The following is a 20,668-nucleotide window of genomic DNA, read 5'->3' as shown; positions in this document are numbered from 1 at the left end:
CTACTGGTGGTGGGGTCTAAGTGTTACACTTTAATTAATCAGTTAACTTATTACAAACTGTCTAACATTTTTTAAATAAACTGCGATCAACTTCCACCGTTTGGTAAAAGTTTAGAGAGAAATGTTCAGAGGTGTAGTGTATTTTTAATATGAATCGCTGCGAAGAAATCAGACCTTAGGCAGTGAAACACTAAATTGTAGCTGTGAATCTGGGACTCTGTGTTGGTTTAGATCCTTTCAAATCTGTCAGTGCTGTGTGTTTTTTGCTGGGTTTGGAGTCTTTTCAGAAGGAAAATAGCAAGTGACTTGCATCTGATGAATTCTAGCTTGTATCGTCCTGACAGGTGACCGGCTGGTCAAAAGCTTAAAAATCCAATCTTTTTCTGATCACTGAACTCACCCTGCGAGTCACTACCAGGACACACTGACCAAGCTCTATGATATGGAAATAGTTATTGGGGGCTATTAGTACTGCCAGTAATGTGTTTAAAATTGATTTAGAGGAAGCACCGAGACATAAGAAATCATTTAAAAGGAAAGTGTAATTTTTCCAACAAGTGGAGTTAAAATAAAGTTTTAGAAAAAAACAGAGATTGCTGTTAGTTAAGTGCTAAATGCTTAATTGTGTTAACTAGATTCACAAAATATTGTGAAGCTAGTTTAAATATTACCCGTAAAAATATGTATAAAACCCTGCTTCATTGCCACTCTGTTCTCTCACGAGGTGTGACATCACCTCGGCTGCTAATATTGATAAATGATGACCACTCACAGCAGGAAGCTTTGATAAATATATTTAATGCTGTTTTTATATCCTGACTGCTGTAGTACAGAAGGAGAATGGCCGGTTTTAGCATGACACATGCTTATAAAAACTAGAAATCAGGAGAAATCACAAATATGACAAAAAATAAACATTTGTTATTTGTGCGACTATTGCGAAAGAATCACCAGATCTGTTATTTGAAATATATTTTTGAGATCCTGCAAATGCTCAACTAGACTTACAAAGTTAATCTCAGGTTAGGTTGGTGTCTTCCATGTAAATCGCTGAACTATTCCTGAAGGGTGGTGATAAATGGGAAGCTGTTGATTTAAAGAATATTCACAATTTCCCTGCTGGGTTTTACTTTTGTTATCATAACAGCTGTAGAAATCTGTCCTAGTGAGATTTCTGTTTCTTCTGCCATACAGACATAAGTTCTTCAAGGATGTGGATGTTATCCGGGCCCAGGAGCGAGCACGCAACGAGTCCAAGAGGATGGAGGTCATGGAGAGGCGACAGAAGCAGATGGAGGAGCTGGCAGAGAAGAAGAAGCAAGGCGGGGCGTGACTGAACAAAACAGACACTTCTGGGCTCTCTTCACCTTGTTAATGAAGTCGGCCGACGGCGAGCAGATCAGCAGACTCTGTAAACCTCCACTTTTCAGAGAGAAGAGAATAAAAAAAGGGCTTTTCTAGATTTTGCACCCAGCCTGTGTGCACAGATTGATTTGTTGCCTTCAAATAGTGAAAGACGTCAAACTGCTCTACATGTACCAACTCCATGTGTTTCTAAACCATCTGAAGAGAATGTTGTTTGTCCAGCAGAGGGCAGAACATGCAACTTAAAGAGCTGTGTGAGTGAAAGTTGTGAGCTAAATTCTTATTATCTTTGTTGTGTTTTTATTTTCATGTAATGTTTCATATAAATGCAACGGCAAACCCTGTTCAAGAAATGGGCTTGTTACCTGAAAGCAGTTTTCATTGTGTGAAAATGGCCGATTATGAAGCGTTAAAGGGCTTAATATGAGAGCAAATATGGAACATGATGTAGTTTTTCATGATACTATTCTAGAGGAATTAATTGTGCACAGAAGTAACATATTTCAAGTTTTCATTTCTGTTAATTTTGATGTTTATAGCTTATTAAAACCCTGAATGTTGTTTTTCAGAAAATTTGAATGATGCATCAGACCAATAAAAAATATACAGGAATGTGGATCTTCTAAAAACTAAAATCTAATTATTTTTGAATGCAAATGTGGACTTATGGGGCAAATAATTTAATTAAAAAAATAATTTTTAACTTGTATTTGCCCAATAAATACAATTCCTTAACAATAAAATGCATTGAAGTCGTTTGTGATAATAAATACATCTTTTATTGGTTACATGCAGTCAAGAAATAAATTAAACCTAAAAACAGCAAAAAACACATTGCACTAAAACTGACCTACATTCCACATAAACCTAGAAATAAATTGTGCAATGACTTTAAAAAAAGTTAAAACAGGTAAAAAGAGAACAGAAATTAAATTGAGGGATAGTTCAGATTTTTAGATGCACAAGTTAGATTTGAACAAACAGAGTTCTGTTAAAAAATATTCAACATAATAAAAAAAAAAACTGAGGCAGACCTCAAACCAACAGTCTGCAGCATAAACAGCCATGGACCAAAATCACAATCAATAAAAATGTATTTTGTGTTGATCAAAGATTGCAGAAACCTGCTTTGTTTGTCTCCGTCTTAACTTAACACCCACTAGGTAAGATACTGACTGCTCATAATGTCTCTCGAACACCATGGGTAGAAAATCTGAACTATCCCTTTAGCATGTCTGAACTCTCCACTTTGTTGCTGAGCTGTGAACGCGGATCAATATGACCAATACTGTACGCTTCATGTCACAAAGTTTAAAGTTACGTTGTGTGACTCGCTACAAAGACTCACTAGACACTAGTTCTGTAAATAAACCAGGCGTGCTTCAACACCAGAGAAAAGGACTTAAACATTGTTCAAGCACACGTATTGAACAACTTAAACTAACCGACACGGCCGACATGTGTGAAGGTTTAGCTGACATTATTGCTAAGTAAGAATGTGAGATATTCTGTTTACAAGTGAGAAAAGTGTTGTTTATTGTGTCAGAAATGTAACATTTGCATAATATTTTCCTTTTATCGACATGATGCACTCAACAAACCCGAGTCAGGTGAGCAGAAAGACCCTCATGGTCTTTCTCAGAGCCAGACAGATAAACAAACACCCATTACTCACACATGGAGCCATCATTACAGCAGTTACAAAGCACAAGAGTCGAGTCAGAACAACAGACGGCGTTAAACAACAAGGAGGGCGCAGCTGGAGACGGTGCAACCAAGCGTTCGATCTCTGCTCCTGGGCTACACAGCCAGGCGCACCAAGCCGGGTGAGGAAGCGGCGGGAGCGGAGGTGATGGCTGTCAGGGTCCCGGGGTCGAGCCTGTTCACCGTCCCGCTGCAACAAAGAGACCCAAACAATGTCACCATCCACGCATCACTTCCTCTGTACAGAATCCAGAACTGACTCAACGTGAACGTCGTTCCATTTATGATTTCAGCAACTTTCAGACACGCAGATGAGATGCAAATTATCCACACACCTTAATGTGTGTAGATTAAAAGGTTTATAGACATTTTCCTGGTATGTTTCTTTTGTCTGAAAAGATCAGGCAAAACTCAAAAGCAAAGACCCAATATGTTTAAGAAAATAAAAAAAGAAAATGAAAATAGAAGCTCATTTTCCATAGCGTTATGATTCCAGGTAGAGTTTAAACTGATTAGATTTAGTAGCAACAAGTATCTCAAGGAGTTCACAACTTTCCAGAACTCAAAGGTCACTTTCCTGGAATAAGCAAAAGCAAATTTATTTGTTTTGCACATTTGAGCCACAAGACAATTCAGAGGACTTTACACGATGCATGAACACACTGATTACTTTTCAGAACTGTTTTAAAATAAACTAAATCTGCGTCGGTAAAGGAATGCAGCCAGTAAGTTCCTGGTGAGTTCTGTCAAAGTTACAGAGAATGAATTTTAACATGTAAGATACTCAGCAAACGGGTGGAACAAACCAGAAAACCTCACGGCTCCTAGTAGGACAACGGCCCTAAAAATGCAGCCAGAGCTACAATGAAGGGTTTGGATTAAGCAAACTTATGTGTTAGAATGGCCTAGTCAAAGCCCAGAGCTAAATCCCATTTAGAATCTGTGGCAAGACTTTACTCATCCTTTCCAACCCTTATCGTTCGCTTGCTTCTTCCTGTCCTTCCTACCTGCCTGCTAATCATATTGATAGAGTGGCTTCCAGTTGTCTCTCTCTCACTTTCCCACCTGCGTTTATTATATGATTGTACAGAAATAAAGCCAGCTTATAAGTTTGTAAGGGTCCCATGATCTGGGTTATATTTTCAGCTAAAATATTTTTTTTGTGCAATGAATTAATTCACGTCACTGCCAGAAGTTTAGGCCGTCACTCTACCAGTTCAGGTCTGATAAAAAAACTCCATAACGGGACATCAGAGCTCTACCGCCACCGTCAATCAGCTCACTCCAGCCCACCACCATCTTTATTGCTACATGATTAGAGAGGAGGCTTGTTAGGCCCAACACAGCATGCATCCCAAAACCTTCTCCGCAGGTAAAGGAGCTGGATTTACCCAGAACTAACGCCGGGAATATGACTGTCTCGGTTCTGCTGGGACAAAACGCACACACGTTTGAGATTCCTCTCATCATTTCATCTGTGAAAGCGTATAGTAAGCCAGTAACATGCTGTGTGCGCGCGTCACTTACGCTCTATCAAAGTACGACGTACTGAGTGCTTGAGCGTAGCTGGTTGTGTTTGCGTTGAGCGCGTTGCTGTTGTCCAGAGAGAACGCCTTCCGGGCTTTCTGGTCTTTAGCGAAGTTCCTGCAGGCGGCGAGCTTCGACTCCAAAGCCTGGATGGAGGTAAAAACACTAAGAGGGAAGAAGGGAGAGTTTCTGGAGAGAGACGCAGCGGGTAAAACAGGAAGAAGGAATCCCTCACCCCCACTTTCCGGAGTAAATCACTGACGATGTTGAGCGCTGAGATTCTGGCAGAGGGAGTCAGAGGACAGTTGCTGCCGTAGCCGTTAGACAGAACTGAAACAGCAACAAAGAATAAAAACTAAAACCAGTAAATCTAAGACTAAAAATAGTTCTTCACTGTGATAAAGCAATATATATATATATATATATATATATATATATATATATATATATATATATATATGTAGACTTTTGGATTGTATTGAACAAAAAATAAAAGTCTGTGATGTTTTAAAAAATGTGAAAATAAAAATAGTTGTAATGTTTTCCATATTTTTTTACTTGTTTTCTAAATTTGATTTTATTTATTTTCCAACTTGGTTTTTGTTAGGACAGTGGTGGCTTCATCACAAGGCTGTTGACCAAAAATAGGTTTCGTCTCATTTTCTCTACATTTCAAAAAGCACAAAGAAAGAAAATATGTATTAAATGCTTAAATAAAAGAAAGAAAGAAAATAACAAAATGCAATTTAATGAATTTTAATCACTGATCATGCTTTTCTTGAATTTTATTTTACATGTTTTATTATTTTTTTCTCAAATTATGTTTTGTATATTTTCTGTGTATCGATAAGAAAATCCCTGTTTTTGAATTCCTTTTCTCTAAAGCTTAGATGTTAACAATTTTGTTCTCTTTTTAGAAAACTCTCTTTCTTTATCACCGTAAGATAACCCTCCAGAAACCAGGAAGCCTTTCTCTAGCCGTTTCATCTTCCTTTACGTAAAATTAAATCAGCAGGACATTTTCATAAGTCATGCTTTCTAAGTCTGAACCCATCTGACGATGAAGGTAACGCAGTTGGATGAACAATCTACCTGATGGATTGGCGAAGGCGTTGTCCAGACTTTTGGTCAGAGGCGTTGCAGGGAGGGAGAGGGAGGCTTGTACTGCGGAGTCCATCTTGATGTTGTCCTGCGTCGGGGAACTCGGAGCCGACATCCGGCTCATGTCTGCCTGCCGCTCTCGCACGGCCAGCTCCTGACGCAAATCTTTAAACCCCAACAGAGGAAAAAAAAGGTCAGCAGGAGCCTTGAAAAAATATTTACATAATTTTAAAATGGTCATATTTTGTCATGTTACAGCCTCGTACTTCAATTTGTTTTACTGAGAAACATTGTGAAGTCGAAGTCCACAAACATCAATTTCCACGTCTGTATTAGTTACGTTATGGCAATGAGAAGAAGGCGAAGGCAGCAGCTGAGTGAGTGACAGAGAGGATCATTTGTGGGATTTAATCAATAAGCACCTCGAGCTTCATCCTTTAACCTTTGCACCGACACCAGAAGCGACTCCTTCTCGTCCAGCTCGCTCTCCAGGAAGGCGTTCCTCTCGATGGCCTGGTTCAGGCGCTGCTCGAAGTTCTCCAGAGAAACGATGGTGGCTCTGAGGACGCAGTGTAAACATCAAGACGGGACAAAAACATCACTATTTCACTGCAAAAACACAAAATTTCACCAAGTATTTTTTTTTTTCCAAGTGAAAACATCTTATCACACTTGAAATAAGACAAAGCTAACTCACAAGTAACTTTTCTGCTAGATATAGAAGCTTGTTTTAGGTAAATAATTCCTTAATATTAATTAATAAAAGTTGTAGTTCCACTAGTAGATTATCTCAATTATAACAAGACATTTATCCCATGTTTACAAGTGAAATAATCTGCCAGTGGAACTAGAAATTTTTCATCAATATTAAGAAGTTATTGACTTAAACTTATATATTTTCTGAAAAGTTACTTGTAAGTTAGTTTTGTTTTACTCCATAATGATATTTGCACTAGAAACATGACAAAAAAAAAATACTTTTTGCTTTTTCAGGGTTTGATCTGAAAGAAGTTCTTTAAAATGAAAAAAAAACATCTGAACAGATCAATTTTGATTTCTAGCCTTTTTCCGTCTGAAGACCACGCAGAATGTTCAGTGTTATTTGTACACAACTTTTAAAAAATGTGCAATGCAGTAACTAATTGTAACTGGGAATAACATGCACAGACCGTTTGGCTCTCTCCAGGTCGTCGTTGGACTGCTCCAGCTCTCGGACGTATTTGTGGAGCTTCTCCTTGATGCTGTGCGTTTGTCCCAGGTCGTCCTCCAGCAGCGAGATCTGCTTGAAGCTCTGAGAGTACTGCTGCTCCAGCCGCTCCTGAAAACGGAGATGTTCAAAATAACAGAGTCCATTTCAATAGAGAGATGGACACAATGTTCCAGCTCCTGTTGCTCATCGCCGTCCATCTTTCTTCAATATGCCCTCTTTTAGCTCTTTCCACTCCTGCGGCGGATGTGAACTGTGACCCATTTATCCCGGAGACAATAAGCTCAATAAAAACCACGAGGCTTTCTGTGTCTGACCTACATCTGCTGATGAATCGCCGTGGGAGCAGAAAGCAGCCACACGGGTCTGTGTCTCTGCTCCTGTCCCTGCTGAAAACCAGGGATACCTAAAGCAAATATTTTTTGCTTTAGGTATCTTTAGTCAGTACTTAAAGTAGCAGGTACTGACTCAAATCATCAGCAGGGAGGCAGGGGAGCTTCTGGGCCAAGATGTCTGACGGGTTTTCGTTTACCAGACATGGACCAGAACAAAGACTATGTGAAGAATTTCTGATTTTATCATTTTTATTGTGTAAAAAGCAGCTGGAAACATGGACTAGGAAACGTGGTAATTATAGGAATGAGTCTGAGCCTCATGAATTATTTATTAGAGCTGTGCATGTCGGTGTTCGGAAAGAATGGGGCCAAGCAGGTGGCAGGATTAGAAAAGAGGGGGTCTCAGATACGTTTGCAAACGGCTCCACCTCCAGCTTTAAATCCTCCCTTAACAGAAATGTTTGATTTAGGGCTCCAAAACAAAAAGGCAGCCAGTATCAGGTGTTTTGTGGTTGTTTCTGGAGTTACCTTCAGCGTCTCCACCTCGTTCTTCAGCCGCTGGTTCTCGGAGTGCAGGTCTTTGACGCGGTGCTCGGCCTGGCCCAGCTGGGCCTCCAGCTCGGCCTCCAGCTCTCTGCTCCCCTCCTGGAACTCCAGCAGCTCCTCCTGGGCCTCCTCACAGCTGTGATGTGAGCAGCCATTAGACAACAGGAGGAGGTCTCAGCAGAGCCGGGAGCCATGAATCAACTGCTACAGCTAAAAACATTTTTTGTTTTTTTTACTTTTTCATGTTTATTTTATCGAGCCGCAGCTCTGACCCACATACAGCCAACAAAACTCAAACACGGGAGGCGCTTCGGCGGATTTACGTGCTCAGCATTACTACATTTGTCAGGGGGTCAGAGGTCAGAGGTCAGTCTGTACTTCAAGTGTAGATGTGTCTTGCTTCCCTGTGGTAGAAATATGATAGACTGTGTTGATGATAACAAAAGAAGAAGAAGAAGAAGAAGAAGAAAAAGGAAATCCTTAAAGCACCTTGATAAAGCTACGGCAAAAAGAGGCAATGTGGGGGTCGGTCACCCAGTCTCCATGGCAACCATGAGTAATTCACTGTAATACAGAGAGGAGATCTTCCCAGCCCACATCCATCACCATCTACAACAATTCTTTGAAGAATATATGAATAATATGAATTACAGCAACATTTTAATTTTGGGATCGATAAAGTATTTTTGAATTAAACATCTTAGTTTGGAGATTTCTGTCCAACCACTGAAAATGTAAACATGCAATGAAACTGGAATCGCGCTTATTTTTAGTTACAATTTTGGATAACAAAAACTCCTGCTGGGTCTGGCATAAAAAGAAGGATAAAAATGCCCAATGGTAATTATGGTGAAGGACGTGTGATGCTGTGGGCTTCTCTCCCTCTTACTGGAGGGAAAAACCTCTTGAACACCAGCAGATTTTGGAAAAAATATATATACTTAAACTGAAGCTTCATCACGGTTAGGCCTTTCAGCAAGATAATGATACAGAACGTGTGACCAAATCCACTCAGAAATGATTCGCCTGACACAAAATTAACCTTTTTTCAGGACTATCTAAGCATCCAGACCTAAAACCTTCTGAAAACCTGAGGAGGATCTAAAGAGACACAGAGGAATAATCAGAGATCGCTCTCTCTGAATATTACCACTCGATAAAAAGATGTAGGACGAGACTGATTGCTGTCCTATAAATGATCTGTTATTTCTTCCCCAGTGAACACATTGCATTAAACTCACATCCACTGTGGGTGACAATAAATGTGACCATTTCTGTTAATAAAGTGGTAGAAATGTAAGAATTTCTTTTACTGGCTCAGTTTTTCTGATCACTGTAATATTCCGTGTTTGATTCAAATGATTTGGTACTTGTAGAAAATATATCTTTTGACTCTCAGTCAACTTAAAGATAATATTTCAATCTGCTTCCTTTTGCAGGATGTAATGGAAGGTTGTTTTTTTTTTTTTTTTTTTTGCTCTACAGTGTCTGATAATCATACAATGACGTTAAATTTGCGAATCTGGAATAAAAAAATTTGTTTCTAAATATTTGGTGTTCCCTGATAGAGTTTCACCAAACTTTCTACAAAACAGGACAACATTGTTAGATTAGTTTCTGCTTTTGGCGTACAAACTCTGCTCTCTCAGATCGATGCTGTTCAACTAAAACTGGTGGTAAAAGCAGAAATGACATATTTACTTAGATTTAACATCAAATATTAATGGATCAACGTGAAACCAGGCCTGAATATAAAGTGAGAATCAAACTTTCTCAGTGTTTTCACCTCACTGGACTCAAATCTAACGCCCCATAACCTCTCAGAACATTTCATAAAAATCAATGTTTATCAAGATGATACTGGTGCAGATGATACAGAAGAACACGTGACTTCAGAGCAGCTTTACCGTAAAGAGCTGATTATGTAAGCGTCTGCTGACGCAGTCATGGACACACACACACACCTACACACCCACGCACGCACACACACATCCAGCTGTCTAAAACTGGCATCATGTGAGCTCAAGTGTTGCTGGTGGCACAGAGCCAGGGAGTCCATTTGTCCTCGGCACACGGGGGTAATACTAAGAGAGGCTTTGAACTGGTTTCACTTTGAAAAGGTCGAATATTACACGCATGTCCACTTCATCCTTGTTACCACGCTTTAAAGACGCTCCCGCCTGGGGAAATGAGCAATCAGAATCCTCAACGAAGAAAATCACACACTTTTAGGGTAAATTTTCATCACATGCACAGCCCATTTTGACTTGAATTACCTTTACTACAGTCATACCTTCCAACTGAGCAGAAAAAAGTTACTGTATTATTGACACAATACTTGGATAAATCAGACCAGAACACCTTCTTGTGTTTGCAGTGTCCGCCACATGGCACTCCATGCTATTTTTAAACCACAAGATATGCCTTTTGAGGTAAATAAAGGTCAAATTCCCTGCTTTAAAAGAACGCCTCTCAGTTGATGATCTATAAATAGCAGGCAGCCTCAGCTCTGAAGGATGTTTATTGTCTGAAAACTTTCACATAACTGGGTGTTGGCTTCCGTTGACACAAGATGTTTAGAGCTCAGTTTTATCTAATCAAGTCTTTAGCTGCGTTCCAGCTTTAAGACTCAGGTAAGTTTCACTGCCTTCAGTGGGAATCGTGCAAAAAGAGGAAAAAAACAAAGAGTCTTTGCAGCTCTTTCTACCCTCTGTGAAACATGAGCTGCTGAGAGACACTTTTCCTGCTCAATGCGCAGAAGAGTGTCACTGGAGATGGAAAAACTGGTTTCATTTGAGAGCATGAAAACGAGCGGTGGAATGATAAGATACAGCGTTCCTGAACAGAGTTGCAGCTTCGCAACGTCTAAAACATCGTGAAGCTGGGAAATGATCCAAAGCACAACAGCAAGTCCAATGAATGGCTTGAAAATATATGATGTGACTTAATCAAAGTCTGTACTTAAATGCTCAAAACAAATAGATGCATGGTCTTTAAAAGAATGATTCATGCTCTAAAATACATTAAAAAAATATTTCTGCACAGAAACGTCGGCCAGAATTCCCCACAGTGATGTAAAAACACTCACTGCCACTCATTATGTTCACTTGGTCCGAGTTGCGACCCAGAACGACACCATAGGTTAGTCATTTTGTGGCATAAAGGAGCTTTTTGTGCTGCTCTTTCATATAAAATCCCAGTGAAATATTTTATATTCTTTACGGTTATATCATGATAAAAGTGGGAATGTTTACAAGAGGGTAAACATTCCCACTGTTTTTCCCTCTGATCTACCTTTGAAAAACAGTGGAAAGATCAGATTACCTCTAGATATTGATTATGCTCAGTAAAAACATATAAATAGCCCTTGGTAAATAACCTGAAACTTTCTGTTTCTGCAGGGGAAAAGCATCCATGTTGTCATTACTTACCCTTTCTTGTACTTGAGGGAAAGAGCTTTCCAGAAATCAATTTCCTCGTCCTTCGAGGAGAATTTTGGCATCATGTCCATTTCCATGGCAAACAAATCTACAGGAGAGAATTAGCAAAGCGCATATATTACCTTGAATTTACTTTGAATTATCAACCTCAAACAAGAGTCAAGATAAAATCATTTTTGACAGGTAATGCCATCCTCAATTCTGTATATAGTCATCCATTTTTACATTTAAAGACTCCTAAACACAAACTGTCTACTGCTGGCCTGAAAACTACTTGGCACCCTAATAAATCTTTATAAAGAGCCTCAAACTACATTCAGCTTTGATCAGTTTTGACAATCTTTGCCCATTCCAGCACAATCTCTCCTGATCATCCTCGGTTCTCCTCTTCAGCTCATTGTCCTCCAAAGTTTTGCTACGGGTTTTGGTCTGGAAACTGGAATGGAAGAAGGTTGATTTTTTTTTATTTGGTGTGGTTCTGTATCGATGTAAGTACATGTTTTAGATCGTTATCCGCTGAAAGACCCGACAATGACCTATTTTCAATGTAAAAAAAAAAAAAGACTGGGTTTATGCTGTTTTGACCAGACAGTTTGAGCCTCATCATTTTTTACAGGCAACCAATGTGATCAGACTGAACCTCTTCCGCAGGATGACAGTAAATAATGTTAACGTGATACAACCCAGCAATGTTGCACTAAATCAACTAAAGCCTAGATTTGTCAACATTTGATTAAATTAAAAAGTAGCCCTGGTTGGCTTGTTTTTGGTGTTACAAAGAGATCTTGATAGTGTCCAAGGGACCAAAATTATTACAAATCCTCCATCGTACTTGACAGTGGACCAAAGGTGAGGTGTTCATGGAGTGGGAATATTTAATCAAAGCCCACAGTTCCAGTAAAAGTCTCAGGAAAGTGTAGCAGAAGCCTCATGTTTCAATGTTTGACCCTAACCCAGCGATAAATGTGGAGGGCGCTAGTAAACTGAAGTTACTATTTTTGGACCTAAAGAGGAACGATCTAGAGTCAATGCACAGCTTCAGTCATTACAACTAAAACCTAGAGATCAGGCCCGAAACATGGGAGTAGTGATGGACTCTGACCTGAACCTCCAGAGCCACATAAAGACAGTCACAAAGTCGGCCTTCTATCACCTGAAGAACATTTCCAGGATTAAAGGACTAATGTCTCAGCCAGATCTAGAGAAACTCATCCATGCGTTCATCTTCAGTCGCATTGATTATTGCAACAGCGTCTTCACAGGTCTGTCCAACAAATCAATCAAACAGCTGCAGCAGATCCAGAACGCTGCTGCTTGCGTTCTCACTAAAACCAGGAAGATAGAGCACATAACACCAGTTTTAAAGTCCCTCCACTGGCTCCCTGTAGCTCAAAGAATAGACTTTAAAATACTGTTGTTAGTTTATAAATCACTGAACAGCTCAGCACCACAATACATTAAAGATCTGCTGTTGTTGTATCAACCTTCCAGACTCCTCAGGTTCTGGTTCTGGTCTGCTCTGCATCCCCAGAACCAGAACCAAACGAGGAGAAGCAGCTTTCAGCATCTATGCACCACAAATTTGGAACAAACTTCCAGAAAACTGTAAAACAGCTGAAACACTGACTTCCTTTAAATCTCGACTAAAAACCCACCTGTTTAAAATTGTATTTGAAATGTAATCAATTACAAATTTATTGATGGAACTTGACTTAATGCTGTGTTTTGATTGTTGATTCTATGTTGCATTGTGTTTCTGTGTTTGTAATGATGTGAAGCACTTTGAAATGCCTTGCTGCTGAAATGTGCTATACAAATAAAATTTGATTGATTGATTGATTGATTGATTGATAAACGCAGTGTATATATAAGACAAAGTGAGACTGGGACTTACACCACAGCAGGGCATTATTAATCAGAAACAGTCAGCGAAGACTAGCAGCCTCCAACATGATGTTAAACAAAGGGCTTCATACAAATGTATGTCACACTTCTCAGGTCTTTATTTGTAAAACTTTTTTTTTTTTTTTGCATGTGTTGTTTCATTCCACTCACAACTATGCTCTGCTTTGTGATAGTTCATCACATGAAATCTCCAAAAAATACAATAAGATGTGCAGAGCTGCTCGAATGACTTTTTATTACATTCAATAATGATGAGATCAAAACACATTTGTACATAAAAAAAGATCTTAATTTAGTCTAATTTGATTGCATAGAGCACTTTTAATGTCTAACAGACAATATTATTTTATTCATAAATGGTGATCAAATAATTTATCTTGTCTATTATTAAATGTTTAGCGTATTTATTATTTACGACAAGTGTCACATCAAAATACCCTTAAATTAGGTGGGGATTATATTTTTTGTCTTTCAGAAATGACACGGTACTTTTTTATATATATATAAATGGATCTGGGTTTAATGGGTTAATCGATGATGAAGCTGAACACAGATCAGATGTTTATCAGATTTTAATGGCTCATAAAGAAAATATTAAGTTGTACATTCTACTGAAATGTAGACAAAATGATAATAAGCGTCCATTTTTCCATATTTATATTTAATATCGGACTTTATTGGGGTTAGGGCGAGACACATCGGTGATGCTGTTGAGCTCAGCTGTCAAAACTGGGTGTGCAACAATCCGAACACACGGCCAGCCAGAGACGACCACGATGGATCCAGTATTTTAATTATGTTTATTTATTTTTTTACTTCAAGAAAAGGACTATATAAAAACAAAGTGCATCAGTACCTGATCATCGCTTCCAAAGGTTTATCGGTCCATCGCTGCTCGGAGCTGCTGAAGCTGACCGTCCTCTGCTGTCTGATCTCCGCTCCACTGGGTTCAGCGCGATTTAAAGGGGAACACACCTATAAAATAAATCACAGTTTCTCCTATTATTAATTCCTGTTCTATCTATTTCTACGGGATGTTGAGAGTGAGTAATTTATCTCCACAGAGGAACACAGAATAAAAATATGCATATTTGAAACACATTTTAAATACGTTAGAGGCACAGATGGTTAAAAATTTACATACAAATGATTTTTTTTATGGGAAAAAAGTCATGGTTGTTGACGGCACTTAAAATAAATTCACTGATTTGGGAATGCATTTTTTATTTTTATTTTTTACAGAAAATCATTTAGATTTGGGGTGGACCAGTGGACCTGCTCCATGGGCATTACTACTGCGCAATATTGCGCATAAGACACAAGTTTATTAAAATAGCACCACCTACTGGTAATCCAAGAGCACAGACTGTGCTATTTGAAGGATGTGGTTAAGAGCTATATTTCAGATTTGCGTCAAGTAAATATGACAGATTGGGATGTAAAAATATGTATAAAAAATAATAATTAAAAAAAAAACAGAAAAAAGGGGAAACAGTGACGAGAAATTGAAAGACGTTGCTTTAAAATGTTCCATCTTTCAACCATGACATTTTTTAATGAAGAGCTTCCATATTAAGCTAGCGAATATGTAGCAGGTCTGTCCTATATTTCAAGATAAAATTTCAGCAGTAAGTTTACTCACAAACCTAAATTAGTCCAAATACTAATTGCTGTATAATTTTATTTCTATGTATAGCTATAATTTTCAACCAAGGACAATCAAGTAAAAACAAACAAACACAGACAAAAGACAAAACAGACCAAAAAAAAAAAAACAACAAAAACAAAAAAACCCGTTTATTCTTACGTCGTGACGTCAGAGCGCATGTTGAGGGAACGTGTTACCGTGGTAACGGAGGACCAGCTCAGCTGTCCTGAGTATTTCCTAGGAGCTTCAAAGTCTTCCTTCAAACGTCTGAGACGCCATGGAGGATGATGAAGAGAGAAAAACTTTGTTTGACGTGGTGTACGGCAGAAAGTCAGAGGTCTGTGCCGAAAGTTCGGAAATGCTGCGTTTTATTTGTCTCGGAAGTCACAATTTCGGCCTGGAAGTGACATCACATTTAGTAAACAAAGCCGTCATAAGTACGAATTAAAAGATCGCTCCTGCAAGTTGCACAGCGTTAGTGCACAGTGGCCACATTGGATGTTTAGGACACATTTGTAACATGCACTGTACTGAATTGTTAAAAGCATTTACCCATTTTCTGTGTACTGAAAATAATAATTCAAGCTAGTTTTCTAAATTGTTCGGTCTATAGGTTGATTTGGTCCCCAGATCTGACTTCCAAGGCAAATGCAGTATAACATTGTGGCAATGTGTAAAATACAACCTTGTTCACTTTTCTCACAAGTAAACTGTGTTGCCATTTCTGTATACATTTCTGAAAAGACACGAGTAGGCATGTGGTGTCATTATTGAGCAAAGGGGCACTTTATGGGTGTCCAACTTGATCCTTCTTGTTTTATGTGTCACTGCCGCACATCTAAGTCAAAAGGCTGAATTATTTCCTCCGCATGTCCTTGTGTCCTGCAGAGATTTCCTAATGAACGACATGTTTGATTCTGGTGTGCTGAAATGGATAAATATTGAAACATGTAGGAGTTCAGGGTTTTTATGGCAAAAATAATTGCAGTTTGGTCCCTTGAATTTCACATTTTATCACAGGACGATCAAGTTGTAACAGTTTTGGAGTTTTTTGTGGTAGAAACTATTTTACTATTTTGCTGCAGATACTGCTGCAAAGGCGAGTCTCTACCAGTTTTACTGCTTCTCTTATTAATGTCCTCTCTGCCAGTTTCGGTCAACGGTAACTATTGATCATGCTTTTCCAGTTTCAGATTATGGACGTTCAAAGCCAGAAACACTGGTTTTATAACCTAACCCTGCTTTAAACATCTCCACAGCTTTATTCCTGGCCTGTTTGCTGTCTTCCTTAGTCTCCATAATGTTTGTTCGCCTTTAAAACTTATGTGAGACCTTTATAGAGCAGGTCTTTGCTGTATTTTGTTCTGAATATCCAGATCCTCCTCTATTTCACCTTCAGTGTTTACACCACAAGGTTATCCTTGAAGGAGGTGAGAAAGAGTCACAGAAGAAAACTGCAGGCTTGGACTTTTAGGGCCTGGAGAACAATGGGTTTCTAGGGTGTAAGCTGTTGAAACACACAACAGAAAAGCTCGGTGAGACTTTGCTCTGTCGCTACTTCAGCAAAACTCAGACAGAGATGAGGTTGGAATAACAAGTGATGGAGAAAATGGAGGCAGAAGAAACAAAAGAGGAGAGTAGGACTAGTTTATTATACCAGATGAAGAAGGAAAAGATGGAGGAAGATGTGGTTTGTATACAGTTTGGGTTTTTTCCATAGATTTAATTAAACAAATTTGTTTCTTTTTATTCTTAAAAAGGTCAAAAAGCTACTAATACAGACACTGTCAGGTAGCAAGCTGGCTAATTCTGAAGGCTCTTCATTTTCTCTCTCTCTCTGCAGAAGGTCGTGCTGCAGCAGCTGACGATGGTAGCCCAAGTCCCCAGCAATTCTGCTGATAGAACAGAACTGGGAGGTCAGCCACCAATTACCTTACAGCTACAGAGCTTGACACTTTAATTATCTGATACCAATTTAATTCAGTTTTCCTTAAGGGGGACTAATAATGTGACGATATTCCTTGTGATATAGTAAATGAGTAGCCCTACACTCTAGTCTGTGCAGAAAAACCCCAGAGGGACATTTTTTTCTAGTAAAATCCTGTCCTGTCGTCACCGTCTGAGTGTTTTTACACCTCCTTGTGTAAATGTCTGTTCATCGACGTTTATGAGAGCTGCTGACGAAATCCCTAGACATTTACTGGAGTAGAAAACCAACTATAAAAGCTGGGATAGTCGTGGAGCTGTGTGTTTATAACAAGCTGGTTTTTATGTGGCAGTGTGCAGCCTAACAAACTGTTTGTTTGCTTCTGAGCAGCTCGTTATCAAAATCTCCTCACTCAGTTAACCAAACAGCACAAGTTGGATTATGGGATCACAGGGCTGCTGCTCATTTATCCCACCTGTCTGCTACACATCATTGAGGCAAGTTCTGCTTCCAGGTAAAAGTCAGATTGTCAGATTTGTACATATAGATGACTATGTTTGTTTTATAGGCATCTGAATACATGCTGGATTGTTTTTTGAACGAATTCCAAGCCACGCAGGAACAGCCGGACTGGTAACCATTGCTTTGCTAATGTTTGCTAATGAGAACGTCTCAGAATCATTGTTCCCCGAGTCTCTTTCTATATTTTCCTTGGTCTCTAACAAACTTCTGAGGCCCGAATTAACGCTTAGGTTAAATCACACATATTAGACCTCCATTTACTCCAAAAGTGACATTTGGAGACAATTTACATTTTCTCGCTTGAATGAATAGTTTTGCGATAAACTTCTATTAGGTGCGTCTGGCCTGATGCCAAAGACTCTTTTGTTTTCAGGCAGCAGATGAAGCAAAAGTCATAACAAAGGCAATAAAATTTGGCTCGATTCTTAAAATCTGCACACTTCACATCAGTCCACCCAGCGGAAAGCATTTGAGCTGCAAATGTTTTCCACAGAAAGTGAAGGAATCGACAAACGTTAGCAGCCGTCAGCGAGTTCAGGAGCTAAATGTAAGCTGACTGAGCAGCCAGTATGACTTTCCCTTGAGTTGCGCTACTAGAATGGCTAAAACAGCCTAACATGAGTTAAACTTAAAACGCCTTCAGTTTGCCATCATTAATGTGAAATTACAGCTGCTCAAAGGTGGATGGAGATGAATGAAATGAATTAAATGATTTTGTTACTGCTGACAAACTGCTGAAAATGTTTCCAGAGGTAGACCTGTGAAGGTTGAGCTGCATTTAAAGGCCTGCAAACTCTCTTTTCAGCAACTTGCTGGAAGCTAAGATTGCTTTCATGTGGCATAGTCTGGAAAGCAGACAGTTCAAGCAATGGAGCTACAAGGTGAGCTCTTTACATCTCTTCCTTGAAATGCCTAGAGATGTTTCTGCCGATACCATCAGGGTTTTTTTTTTTTCAGCTGTCACCTTTGTGTGTGTAGTTTTGAAGCTGCCTGTCATTCTGCAGGTGCTGACTGCAAATCAGATAGATGTGAACCCAGTGTTCACCAGGCTTGAAAAAGTGGAGGAGAGCATAGAGACGGTGGTCTGCCGCGTCCTGACGCCGCTGCAGAAGCTGGTTACGCATTTAGAAACTTCTAAGGTTGGTCTTCTGTTTTCTGAACCAAATGTGAAGATATAGCAAATATGTACACAATTTGTCATGTTACAATCGCAAACTTCATAATTACAAACTGGTAGGTAGATAATACATGTGTTTTATAAGTACAAATTAGAACAAAGTGCTATGTATTTGTATTCAGCTTCCCTGACTCAGAACTTTATAGAATCAACTTTTACTAAAGCCTCTATCAACTCTATTACCTCTAGTGTAAAGTCAATTTTGTCCATTCTCCTTTTTTTTGGTTTCTTACTGTTTTGGGGAAAACACAACAAATATCTGTGGCTTGTAAAGACTCTCACACCTGAGCTGTGGATCCCCGCAGATCCTCCAGAGTTACTCAATCGTACCATAACAAAAAGGGACACAGTTCAAGGCATATGAATACTTGTGGAAGTCACTGCAATGTTGTGGCTGCTTGATTGTGTTTCCAGGACATTCCAGGCGCCATCTTGGATAATAAACCAGAGTTTTTGAATCCTCCCGAGGCTTTGGAGGAGCTTTTGGACCGAGATGAACTTTTGAGTCCCCAGCAGTACCTGCAGATGTACCACAGCCCCTTAAACATCAGCATTGACTTGGGTAAAATGAACTTCATTCTCAGTCTGAAAATAAAATTCACCTCAATAGTTAGTAATTTCTGGTTCTATGAAAAATCATATTAACTGTAAAGTATGAACACAGATTTAAAAAAAAAGGAAGAATATTAACATTTTACTTTGTTGTTGTTCAACAGGACAAGTCAATCTCAGATCCTTCTTCTAGAGCTTCCAGCTATCTGTCCGTCTGTCTGTCTGAGCACCATGAAAAACACCCAGTTCACAGTGAATGTTTGTGTTTAAAGTAAGAGAGCATGTTGGAAACTTAATGTAATAAATGCAACACTGTTTTTAAATCACATCAAATGGTAATTTTAACATTTTCACATTTATTTTACCTTTCTTTCCAAGGATTGAAACTTAAGCACGTCATTTTTAATTCGCGTCTTAATGTAACTTTTTTGACAGATGGGGACAGTTCAGTTCACTCTCTTATTGCACGTGTGTCAAACTCAAGGCCCGTGGGCCAAATCCGGCCCACTGTAGGTTTTTATGTGGCCCTCTAGATTCTAGACTAAGCACTAAATGTGCTTAAATATTATGTTATCAATCAAATTAATGCAGTTTTTATTCATTTACTGCCAAATTATATCAGTCTCTCCAGTTTCTTGAAAATTGTGGAAATTTCCACAAAATCAACAAATCCCAGCACTTTTCTGAGCTAATTATTGGGAGTTTATTGCAGATTTTTCTCAAAAATTGTTAAAACTTTCTTACCTGTACCCTCAACCCTAATTGATGTCATATTATAGCCCATGATCTATACAGCGAGTAATAAAAAGTCAAATTTACCATCATAAACAAGTGCAAATATTTCCAAATTAGTACCACAAACACTTTTTATTGCAAAACATTTCTAAAAAAAAATTGCGAATTCCTGGAGGGACTGAAAAGATGATCAATAATATTATTTAATTTTAAGAATTCATTGATATTTTAACAGTTTGTGAACAGGTTTCATCAATACCATCTGGCACCACCGGCCCTTTAAAAGCACTCAGTGATCTTGATTTGGCCCAAAACAAAAATTTGTTTGACACCGCTATGTTGTTTCATCGCCAAATAATATTTTATAGTAAAGCAACTAAAATGAACTTTTTTACAGGAAGAACAAGTAATCTGTACTGTCCTAATCTGACACAAATCGGTCTGTCAATAATCTGTCGTATATAAATAGACAGAATGTGACTGAAGATATTAAATCACCTGAACAAGCTGTGAAATGCTGCAGCTCTATTTTCCAGATCCTAATTAAGTGCATCATGTTCTACTTCTGTCCATTAGACTGATATACCTTCTGAATTATATTATATATTCTAAATCTGAGATTGAAATGTGTTTGCAACAAAAACAAAGGACATCAGATTAATATAAAAACAAGTTTAATAGTTTCAACATTCGGATGATTAATTTTTTCCCGTCTTACACTGAATTCCACTTGGTGACCAAGAGATAAAAGAAGATTTTTTTTTTTTAAAGAAATGTAATTTCCTTTTTTACTCCAGACTTCGAGAGTCAACAGCATCACTACAGTTTAAAACAAAGATTGGATCAAATGTTGTGTTTTTTTCCTTTTCAGTTTGGCCCCTTAACGTATAACTTGAACCTTTGTAAAATGAAAAAAAAAAAAAGAATAAGGGTGAGTATTTTGGCTGCAATGACTGCATGCACCACAGTGTAATCTA

At 38.7% G+C, this 20,668-nt stretch overlaps 2 protein-coding genes and 1 long non-coding RNA gene across 6 annotated transcripts; 1 reads left to right on the top strand and 2 right to left on the bottom strand.

Moving 5' to 3' along the window:
• Positions 1 to 2,121: 2,121 nt before the first annotated feature.
• Positions 2,122 to 14,094, bottom strand: ndel1a (nudE neurodevelopment protein 1-like 1a). 3 transcript variants are annotated; one of them, XM_028030134.1, is made up of 10 exons: positions 13,987 to 14,094; positions 11,217 to 11,313; positions 7,768 to 7,921; positions 6,867 to 7,015; positions 6,120 to 6,256; positions 5,689 to 5,862; positions 4,832 to 4,926; positions 4,597 to 4,742; positions 4,461 to 4,495; positions 2,122 to 3,259 (listed from the first exon to the last, which is right to left on the bottom strand). In XM_028030134.1, the coding sequence occupies exons 2-10, from the start codon at positions 11,300 to 11,302 to the stop codon at positions 3,249 to 3,251; spliced, it is 987 nt and encodes a 328-aa protein (XP_027885935.1). In that variant the 5' UTR covers positions 11,303 to 11,313; positions 13,987 to 14,094; the 3' UTR covers positions 2,122 to 3,248. The 3 variants fall into 3 exon arrangements, with proteins under 3 accessions (XP_027885935.1, XP_027885934.1, XP_027885936.1); XM_028030133.1 differs by lacking the exon at positions 4,461 to 4,495; XM_028030135.1 differs by lacking the exon at positions 4,461 to 4,495 and having other exon boundaries at positions 4,619 to 4,742.
• LOC114152297 (uncharacterized) lies at positions 8,012 to 11,210 on the bottom strand. The gene is made up of 2 exons (XR_003597105.1): positions 8,275 to 11,210; positions 8,012 to 8,189 (listed from the first exon to the last, which is right to left on the bottom strand). It is a non-coding gene; the product is annotated as an uncharacterized LOC114152297 (long non-coding RNA).
• Positions 14,095 to 14,941: 847 nt separating the features above from the next.
• tex47 (testis expressed 47) lies at positions 14,942 to 19,284 on the top strand. Of its 2 annotated transcripts, XM_028029404.1 has the most exons (8): positions 14,943 to 15,115; positions 16,622 to 16,694; positions 17,096 to 17,202; positions 17,274 to 17,338; positions 18,033 to 18,108; positions 18,232 to 18,366; positions 18,819 to 18,966; positions 19,121 to 19,284. In XM_028029404.1, the coding sequence occupies exons 1-8, from the start codon at positions 15,056 to 15,058 to the stop codon at positions 19,147 to 19,149; spliced, it is 693 nt and encodes a 230-aa protein (XP_027885205.1). In that variant the 5' UTR covers positions 14,943 to 15,055; the 3' UTR covers positions 19,150 to 19,284. The 2 variants fall into 2 exon arrangements, with proteins under 2 accessions (XP_027885204.1, XP_027885205.1); XM_028029403.1 differs by having other exon boundaries at positions 14,942 to 15,115; positions 18,033 to 18,366.
• Positions 19,285 to 20,668: the final 1,384 nt, after the last annotated feature.

The sequence above is a fragment of the Xiphophorus couchianus genome, chromosome 10, assembly GCF_001444195.1.
Source record: "Xiphophorus couchianus chromosome 10, X_couchianus-1.0, whole genome shotgun sequence".
NCBI lineage: Eukaryota > Metazoa > Chordata > Actinopteri > Cyprinodontiformes > Poeciliidae > Xiphophorus > Xiphophorus couchianus.
The sequence above is the reverse complement of the archived record's forward strand: the minus strand, read 5'-3'. Positions and strand labels throughout refer to the sequence as shown.